This window comes from Sinocyclocheilus rhinocerous, unplaced genomic scaffold, assembly GCF_001515625.1.
Source record: "Sinocyclocheilus rhinocerous isolate Xijiao unplaced genomic scaffold, SAMN03320098_v1.1 scaffold557, whole genome shotgun sequence".
In the NCBI taxonomy this organism is placed as follows: domain Eukaryota; kingdom Metazoa; phylum Chordata; class Actinopteri; order Cypriniformes; family Cyprinidae; genus Sinocyclocheilus; species Sinocyclocheilus rhinocerous.
This window is the reverse complement of record NW_015633548.1, coordinates 1,074,698-1,084,341: the sequence shown is the minus strand read 5'-3', so window position 1 is coordinate 1,084,341 and position 9,644 is coordinate 1,074,698. Positions and strand designations below refer to the sequence as shown.

The 9,644-nt window shown below is 37.1% G+C and overlaps 2 protein-coding genes across 6 annotated transcripts; one reads left to right on the top strand and one right to left on the bottom strand.

Annotated features, from left to right (window-relative positions):
* Positions 1 to 1,331: 1,331 nt before the first annotated feature.
* stard14 (START domain containing 14) lies at positions 1,332 to 5,521 on the top strand. Of its 2 annotated transcripts, XM_016558228.1 has the most exons (7): positions 1,332 to 1,411; positions 1,589 to 1,776; positions 2,204 to 2,351; positions 2,651 to 2,754; positions 2,962 to 3,079; positions 3,184 to 3,236; positions 4,428 to 5,521. In XM_016558228.1, exons 2-7 carry the CDS (start codon positions 1,591 to 1,593, stop codon positions 4,632 to 4,634), a joined length of 816 nt encoding a protein of 271 aa, XP_016413714.1. In that variant the 5' UTR covers positions 1,332 to 1,411; positions 1,589 to 1,590; the 3' UTR covers positions 4,635 to 5,521. The 2 variants fall into 2 exon arrangements, with proteins under 2 accessions (XP_016413714.1, XP_016413715.1); XM_016558229.1 differs by lacking the exon at positions 1,332 to 1,411 and having other exon boundaries at positions 1,437 to 1,776.
* An 842-nt stretch (positions 5,522 to 6,363) lies between these two features.
* On the bottom strand, positions 6,364 to 8,543 carry pdzd11 (PDZ domain containing 11). Of its 4 annotated transcripts, none has more exons than XM_016558230.1 (6): positions 8,476 to 8,543; positions 7,968 to 8,070; positions 7,747 to 7,887; positions 7,561 to 7,659; positions 7,409 to 7,469; positions 6,364 to 7,207 (listed from the first exon to the last, which is right to left on the bottom strand). In XM_016558230.1, the coding sequence occupies exons 1-6, from the start codon at positions 8,520 to 8,522 to the stop codon at positions 7,173 to 7,175; spliced, it is 486 nt and encodes a 161-aa protein (XP_016413716.1). In that variant the 5' UTR covers positions 8,523 to 8,543; the 3' UTR covers positions 6,364 to 7,172. The 4 variants fall into 4 exon arrangements, with proteins under 4 accessions (XP_016413716.1, XP_016413717.1, XP_016413718.1 ...); XM_016558231.1 differs by lacking the exon at positions 8,476 to 8,543 and adding an exon at positions 8,388 to 8,458; XM_016558232.1 differs by lacking the exon at positions 8,476 to 8,543 and adding an exon at positions 8,363 to 8,441.
* Between the last annotated feature and the right edge of the window lie 1,101 nt (positions 8,544 to 9,644).

Genomic DNA, 9,644 nt, shown 5'->3' with positions numbered 1-9,644 from the left:
GGGACCCTAACAATGATATCTGTAGTTCAAATAGTTCAAATAAATGAACTAGAAGCCAGAGTACAAAAAGGTTAATACTTTATTAGAATGACAATTTTCCACAAAATAATAATTTATTAAAATAATAACCGGGTTGACAGAAATGTTCCTAAAAAAAGTATGTAAATACAAAACTGAAATAAAGTAAACCAACTTAAATTAAACTATTAGATTACATTGTATAAAACCAATGATGAATATGATACCCAAGATAAGGCAAATCAACCCTGAATCATAGACTGGATAACACACCACATGGGAGGAAACAGAAACCCAAAATTATTCAAAACCACTCAAACCATACCTGAAACACAAACCAAATCACACAAACCAAAAATAAGACCTCCCATACCGTGGTACACCAATCAATAAAACAAAATTCACAACAAAATTAATATCATAAAATCACAAAAGTTATAACATGAAAACCCAATAAACTAAATATAAAGCAAACAACACAACTAACAAATAAATCTCAAATTTTAGTGGGAAAGAAACGGTGGCCGCTAAATCCGAGAGAGGATTTAAAACCTTCCAACATTGCGCTATGACTCACTTTGATGACTGGATGTAACAGTCTCACTAAAGGCAGAAGTGGGTTGCAATGCAGTATATTCTGCACAAATGGACACTCGCAACTCAGCCGAGTATGAACACAAGAGCGAACATTAGGTAGCTGAAACCCCGCAGAGTTGCACGCACACCGCATTTTCGGATCAACAGGTTATCAGCACGGAAATAATAACTAAATTGTCGAGAGCAGTAATCACACACACGAGCAGTTCTTCCAACGCGCCAATACAGGAGAACAAACCACACACACACTCATTCATCGAGCGGAGAACGAGAACAAACGCCATTTCATTGAAGCCCGCGAGACTTTAAACGTCACCTGTCCTATCGCGTCACCTACCCCTTAAAAGCATAGCAAGCTCATTCCGGTTACACAGGTTTTAATAAAAAGTCATAATAAGCATGTTTCCAGTACGCGCCTCAGGCTTGCACAGTATCGTCAACTCACTCATTAGAATCTTCGGTAATCCTCGGCAAACTTCGCCACGGCTAATTCGGTTCTTGTTGAGTCCTCGGTAATCCTCGGCAAACTTCGACAGTTGGTTGAACCGGCACAGTCGGTTCTTTTTGAGTTGGACGTGCTTCTTCGGCCGTGCGTGCTGCGTCATCAACCCGGAACTAAAGTTCGATTCAGTTCGATTTGTGAACCGGCTCAACCGGTTACTTCCTGAGAACCGGCTCAAAAGAACGATTCGTTCAAGAACCGAACATCACTATTAGATCAGTGGTTGTAATACACCTGTTCTACTCCCGGAAGTGGTGGTGACGAGGTTTTTCCACACTCAAGTGTTGACGCCTGGTAAGAAATCTGTGAGAAAAATCTTGTCGAGCTTGAAAAGTTAATCTGTGACTATAATAGCTACACCTCATCCTTTGCGAACAAAACAAAGATACTCAGCCTTGGTAGAAGCAAGATCTCTCAAACGGATCTTGTTATTTCTCACAGTGTTTTTGATCGGTGAATCTGCTGTTTCAGGTATGTCTTGCGGTTCGGGAATCATTCCAGATGAATTAATGTTTAATGAGTTCAAAAGACAATGCTTGTCCACGGAGAATTGGCTCAGTAAGTATGATAAAAATGACATGGAGGTTTGGGTCGAGGTGGCCCCTTTATCTACTTCTACAAGCAACAAAGGGAACTTCTCCAAAGTGCACAAAATCAAGGTAAGATGTCTGCCTGCATCTAATTATTTATGATGTCGTGTGTATATTGTTTGATTTGTGTGGTCTTTAAATTTATGGTGTCGAGATTACCTTATAAAATAACTTAAACCAGTAGTTTTCAGACTTTACAGACCCAGGGACCCCAACCCAGAATGGATTTTTTAAAAATAAATTTTAGTAGGAACATTAACATTACCACATCATAAAATATTTAATAGGTCATTGGCTAGACATGATTCAATAGTAGTTATGAAAATTTAAGGGTGTGGGTGTGTGTTTAATATTATTAATTTATTTTACAGATCTTTTCTATGGACTCCACAATCTCTTTTTTCTCTCTAAAACATGTCCGTTTAATTGACATGTTTAGTCCTGTGTGTACTGCTGCCATAACAACACTAATGCAAATGCATTGTTTCCATTACAGTGTAGGATGAACATAAAGGATGTATCGGCTGCCAGCATGTATGACGTGCTTCATGACGGCATGTACCGGAAGACGTGGGACCCTACAATGCTTGAGAGTTTTGACATTGCTCGTCTGGCTCCTAATGCTGATGTGGGCTACTATTCATGTGAGTCATGTCATCTTTAAAATCTCAGTTAGTGAGTTATTTCTTATCTTATGGCCATTATAGTGGTTCTTTTGGGATTTTGTTAGTCTCAGTGGTAGTCACCTATCACATTTTGAAAAGACTTCAGCACAGTGGCTTATTGCAGTGCAATAAGAGCTGAAGAAAAGCCTCCTGGGACCATGTTTTTGTGTGTATTTATAGTGAACATTATTGTCAGTTTTGTTCCTCTTTTTGTGTTGTGGGTGTTTATGGGCCTGCAGGTCATATAAATTTATATATTTTTTATCCTTTATTCACAGGGATCTGCCCGAAGCCATTGAAGAACAGAGATGTGGTGACCCTGCGCTCATGGCAGGCATCTGAAAATGAATATGTGATCATTAACTTCTCAGTGAAACATCCGGTACGTCTTTTATTTACTTACACCTTCTGTTATCATATGTTTTGTTACATGCATCAATTTTGAACAAGTTTGCATCTATCTCCTCACATTAGTGTAGGAGAAAATGTTTTAACACCAAATATTATGCTCATTAAATAATTATAATCTATTAATACACGCATTTAAAAATGATACGTATCTTTTAATAAACTCTTGCTATCATTTTAGAAATTTCCCCCACGGAAGGATCTGGTAAGGGCCGTTTCCCTTCTGACGGGTTACCTGATCCAACCAACGGGGCCCAACAGCTGCATTTTCACGTACCTCTCACAAGCTGATCCCAGAGGTATGAACAGATTTCCTGCTTCATTTGAAATGTTCCCCCATCATTTAATTACATTGTAAGACTTTAATTTGTTGCTGTTTTGTAATTATTTTTTTATTTTTTAGGGTCTCTTCCGAAGTGGGTTGTCAACAAAGCATCTCAGGTGCTGGCTCCAAAAGTAAGTAAACCTATTTCGTCTCTTACTATTGTTTCTGTGCATCTGAGGATGCGAGTGTCTTTCTATGTGGGCCTGTGTTTAAGACTTGTGAAATCACAATTGTTACTATGGTAACCTACTGGAAGATCTTGTACTGAAGACGCTCACGCAGCACTTGCTGTGCCAATAGTGAAACTTGTTTATCTTGTTCTGTCTGTAGCAGTGGCATTTTACACTTGCTAGAAACACCTTTAATAACTCTGCACCCCACACTGAGTGTTCAGATTGTTATCTAAAGATAACTGATGTAGATGTTCTTCTGATTATGAACAGGAACTCAGTCTTCCATTGCATTGTGGCTTTTTTTTTGTCCATTTCATAGTCTTGTGAATTATTACTGCATGTGGTAGGGCTGTTTGCCGTGTTCCCAGACAGTATCTCTGTCCAAAGGGCACTGATAAGATGGACTGTACATCATGCTTAGTGTTTATAAACTATTATTGAACACTGAGGTGTTTGTCTTTCCTTTGACCATTGATCAGGTATTAAGGTTTTATAATTTTATAAGATTTTAGTCTCACGCTCATCAAGGTAGCATTTATCCGATCAAATATGCAGTAAAAAAGTAATACTGTGAAATATTACAATTTAAAATCCTTTGACAAAGCTGAATTTTCAGCATCATTACTGCAGTCTTCAGTGTCACATGATTCTTCAGAAATTAGTCTAATATGCTGATTTGCTGCTCAAGAAGCATCTCATTATTCTAAATGTTGAAAACAGTTGTGCTGCTTAATATTTTTGTGGAAACCATGATACTACCATGTTTCAGGTGTAAAAGGAGGAGGAGGGTGATCTATTTGTGGATTAAGTGGATTGTTTCTTGTCTGGTTATACTGTTATTAAAACACAAATCAGGCCCATTAACTTTAGTTTAGAAGTCAGACTTTATAGGCAGTATTTCACACAATGATACTTTGTGCTGCCAAAAATGCTGGAGACCCAGACAGAAACTAGAAACAGAATGCATTAATAGCTATGCTTGAGCAAAAAGACTTGCTGCAATTTGAGTCGCTGCACAGCTTGAAAATGAAGTAAAACTGGATTGCATTTCATTGTCTTGGTTACACAAGAACGAAAAAATTATCAAAGTTCAGTGTCGCTTCCGCTGATACTAGTGCCGCTCCCTTATTCTCCTCTGTCATTCCACAGGTCTTAAGAAGCGTCCATAAAGCCGGTCAGCACTACCCTGCGTGGAAAGCAGCAAATTCTCCAGATCATAAGCCGTGGCTGTATCCCATACAGAGTGAACTGCCCATGATGGATCCAGCAGAGCTGTCCATCCAGCGCGGAGACTCACTCGAGAACGTGGATGAGAGCTCAACCAGGGATGCTCAAGAGAATGAGGACAGCAGCTAAAACATCCAAACGGACAGTTTTTAACTGGGTCAGTCCAGTTACCTCTCACCCCACTTATAGCTTACTGATAGCAACATTCCTCCTTTCCGCTCACAAGTGTTTACAATCACTGGTGCACAGATCTGCACATTCCATTACCCATGTCTGAGTTTCTTTCGGCATTGTATGTGCGAACAAAAGAAAATACTTTGCGGTTCTGCTTCTTAATTTAATTTAAAAACCCTTTTGAAGGTGGTTCATTATCTTAAATGAGACCTTTTTTTTGCATCTTTAATTTATTACTAAATGATTTTGGTAAGGCTACATGCTATTGAATAGGTTTTTTTTGTATTTCTTTATAAATATAGTTAAACATGTGTAATCTTTGTTTTAAGTCACCACGGTAGGGGAGAGATTCCTCTCAATGTCATCCTTTTGTGTCTGTGTATTTATATCTGTGTGCCTTTTCAAAGGGGTGTGTCTGTAATGGTATGAGTGAAAATGATTGACACCAAGTAACCATGGGAGAAAACCTGCGTTGAAAGGCCCTGTAATATGACCAAAGCAGTCCAAGACACAATGTGGTATTACCTCAAGGTTTATTACTTGAAGTGGTATTAGTTCATTTGCCTGTAACAGGCAGAAGAAAACAGAAGGCAGAGGAATGTAATGAGAGCTTTTCTGTACTTCTGTTATGTATGTGCCCTTGAACATGAAAGAAAATGACATTAGCAATAACATGATACCAGTGGATCAAAGTTACTCATATTTTTGGTTTTCTTTCTGAGGGAGGATGGATATGTAAATTTGTGTTTGATAACTTGAATTTGATGTATATGAAGTCCTAACTCAATGAAGGGTAATATGGTTTTATACTTTTAAAATTGTAAATAAATTGTTCAAAATGCCTTTGAAAACTCTTCTTTTTTTCTAATAATAAGATTGTGGCATCTTTTAGTGTGGTTACTAATGGCACTGCACCATACTAGTTTACATGATCATGGTTTAATACCCAGCATTTGCATATAAACAACCATCTGTTCCACTGAGCTCCAATAACACCAGAAAAGCTACGTTTGAATTTTGTGTAATGAAATGATGTAATTCAATAAACTGGTTCAATGTCAAAGGAATATTTCCCCCCCAAAAAATGAATATTTGCTGAAAATGTACTTACCCTCTGCCCATCCAAGAAGTTTGTTTCCTCATCAAAACAGATTGGGAGAAAGTTAGCATTACTTGGCTTACTCACCAACGGACCCTCTGCAGTGAATGGGTGCCGTCAGAATGAGAGTCCAAACTGACTGAAACATTAATAGTCCATGAGTAACCGACAAGACTCCAGTCCATCTATTAAAATCTTAAGTGAAAAGCTGTGTGTTTGTAAGAAACAAATCCAGAATAAAGACATTTTTGGATTTTGATGTGAGAGGACAGCAGACTGGAGGAAGCACAATTAAGGATTTTGTATATAGTTTGGCAACAAGCAACGGTTTGAAGTTACGTTTTAATGATGGATTTATTTCTTACAAATGGGCAGTTTTTCACTTTACAAGACATTAATTGATGGAGTGGAGTTGTGTGGATTATTGTGATGTTTTTATCAGCTGTTTGGACTTTGGACCTCATTCTGACGGCACCCATTTACTGCAGAGGATCCGTTGGTGAGCAAGTGATGTAATGCTAACCTAACCAAATCTGTTCTGATGAAGAAACAAACTCATCCACATCTTGGATGGCTTGAGCGTCAGTAAATTTTCATTTTTTGGTGAACTATTCCTTAAATAGTACCTAGTATTTATAGTACCACTAGTTAATACGGTATATTAACAAAGCCACACTACCTGACATCATAAATGTAAATGTAACAAGATCTGAGAATATAATATTCCCTTCTTACATTTTCCCCTACCCACTGAGACTTTTTTCATCATACAGGTTTACACAAAAAGTACTTTTTCATGAGCAGATTGATTTAATGACAACTAATTAGTCAGTAGCAATGTGTCTGTTAGCAGGACATTAATCATTAAACAACTAAATGCTTTGCTTTGGAATACAAAATTGAAATGTCCTAGAAAGACCTAGTTATGAAAATAATATATGATATATTAAACATAATTTCAGCTTCATTAAACAAATGCCTCTAAGTGAAGATATTAATAGCACATCATCATTTATTCATGATGTAACTGCCTATAGTCATTTCATTCAATAAATAACACATCTGCCATGTTTTCTTTTCATATGCATGACATATCTCATAGAATATGCTAATTGTCCTAGAGGAAAGAAAATGATGAGAAAACAGAGAAGAGGGGAAAGTATCTGAACATTTCACCAGCTGCATTCAAAACTGGCACAGCTCAAAACCACCACTATGGGTGAAGGAGCATGTCGTGAAGTGTTTGAAGATGATTTCTTTGAGCAGTCTCTTAGTCAGAGAAGATAGTTAGTGGGAGGAAGATGATGCAGGGCAGCTGAACGTTTCGCTGACACACCAACGCCCCATCAGCTGCATCACTGAACCAGTTCAGTCATGAAGGTCAGCTCTGCCACCTAGTGTACAGTCCTCTCTTTCTGCCGCTGGTAGTCTAGAAAAACAGACACAACACACATTTATGTCAGGTACTCCAACTGAATCAGTTGACTGAAATGTCACATTCGTTTTGCTTAATTAAGCAAAACACTTCATATTCAGTAATATTATCAGATTATTAGATACTATTGGATGAGAATAACACTTGAAATGAGCTGGACTACAGTCTCAAGGGAAAGATGAATATAATACTCACTGTAAGGGAAGTACCGAACATTCATCAAAATCTCTCTTGCAGTCTTTAGAATCTCAACAGCCTAGGAGAGAAATCAAGATCATACCAATTCTGTTTAGAAGATGAGATATCCAGCGTGTTTCTGTCTTTCAGACTGACACATCAGATCTTACCTTTGAATGCTCAACGTCTTGAAAGTCCACGTCATTGACAGAAAGCACCTGATCGCCCTCTTGCAGTCCTGCCCTATGGGCATCTGAATCTGGCACCACCTGTCAAAACATTTTGAGCAAAAACATGATGAAGTCAATTCTTTAGCTGAAACATAAACGAAGAAGGTTTTAATTGGCAAAACTGACCTTTGAAATAAATATACCAAGCTGGGAGGCCTTTCCTCCACGGATATTAAAGCCCAGTTGTGCACCGGGCGGCTTTTTTAACACTATAGTGCGAGGTAGAAACTGAGTGAGCTCATTGTTGTAGTCAGGGTGATGTATCCTCTGATTATAAGAAAGAAAACTTTTAATTAGGCCAATATGATTACAAAAGATGTGTTGAATAACTGTCCAATAACTGTCACCTCTTGTGTAGGGATCCATGCAGGAGGGCTCTCATAGGAAGGAAGAAACACTACTGGCAGTTGATAATCATCGTATGGAATCTTTTGGTCCATGTTTTTCGAGCTAGACATGAGGGTGCGAGAAAACGTAAACAGTGAATTTATGATAACAATCGTCTTCGATATATTTTAAGTGTAAGGTTTCTTTTCTACTTTTAAAGACTAAACTAGGTTCCTTACAAAACTGTGACTATACTGATGGCTAAAGCATGAAATTACCAAAGATTTATAATCAAAGGGATGTAAATTAACTCTCTACGGTTCTCGTTGTACAGTGAGTACAGCAAGCTAGCTTGCTAACACTCAACAGTAAACACAAGATGCGCTGCACAATGAGCTTTAGGCATGCAAATTACCAAAACGCTGCGCGAATGAACTTACGATACAAACATTCTCATACTAAAATGAAAGACAAGCAAAATATACAGCTGTTTTTGCTCGACAGTTTTGTTTTCGTCTGTCAACTCACCAAGAACTCCTCGAGCGAACCATTAGCCCCGCCCTCCTATAGATCATGTGACCAGCACTTTTTTCTTTCCTTTTTTCCTCAACAAAAACTATGGAGAGGTAAAGAAAATATTGATATTGGGACAGTTTCACGCATAGTATCCAAAAACCTTTCAAACTGTAAATGTGGCCTGTCGGTCACTTCCCTGACAAGTCTCCTTCCTGTCCCGTTGCCCAATTTCAAGAGCATCCTAAGATCATAGGGTTAGCTATGTTTCTTTCCATTTAATAAAAAATACTTGAAGGATATGTTCAGTATTGTTTTTTTTTGTAGGCAAGACTTTTAGGTATGTGCCTAATCAGAAATTGGCTTCAAATATTAACGTACTCTGAAAAAAAGTACAAAAAAATAAATAAAATAAAAATAAAACCCTGTCATCAAACCCTAGTCTCTCCTGTTGTCCCCTAGTCTGGACTGTTTTAGTAGAAACAGAAGCAGTGGCTTCAGTTCATTAGCTGTAAATGTACTGTAGAAATGAGAAATAATTAACTAGGTGACACTGGCAATCACCCAATACTTCAACTGAAAATATCCTACACCTGTTTTTTTTTTTCTCACTCTACCTCTTCTTGGAAAGACTTGAATGTCACATTTTAATAAAACATTACATTAAGAAATATACAATGTCTTGTTATACTTTGAAAGTCCATGCTTATTAGAAAAAGAAAAACCCAATCTAATAAGTCTATTAAGTATTCACATTCTATAAATATAGATTATTTGTAAAACCACAAAATGAGAACAGCATAAAAAACATTAGCATTACATTTTGTTTACATTACTGGCCTTAAGAGCTATATGGAAACTCTTCCACACAGATTATTACCTGTAAATTAGTATAAACTATATTGCATTTTTAAAATTTTTAATTCAATTTAAATTTATATAAATGCCCTTTTTGTCTTTTTTTTAATTACTTCAGATTTTGTATTTGCTCCTTAGGCTATACATGTTTATGCATTCATTACTATATGTTTATGCAAATGTAAATAAAGGAGGGAAAAAGCCAAGCACGTGGGCAGAGATTTTATCATGCAGATCTTATTATATAATTTTTTTTTTATAAATGATAAATTATTATATGTCTTATCAGTCACATATATATTATTAAATTAAGACATAGCTTCTTA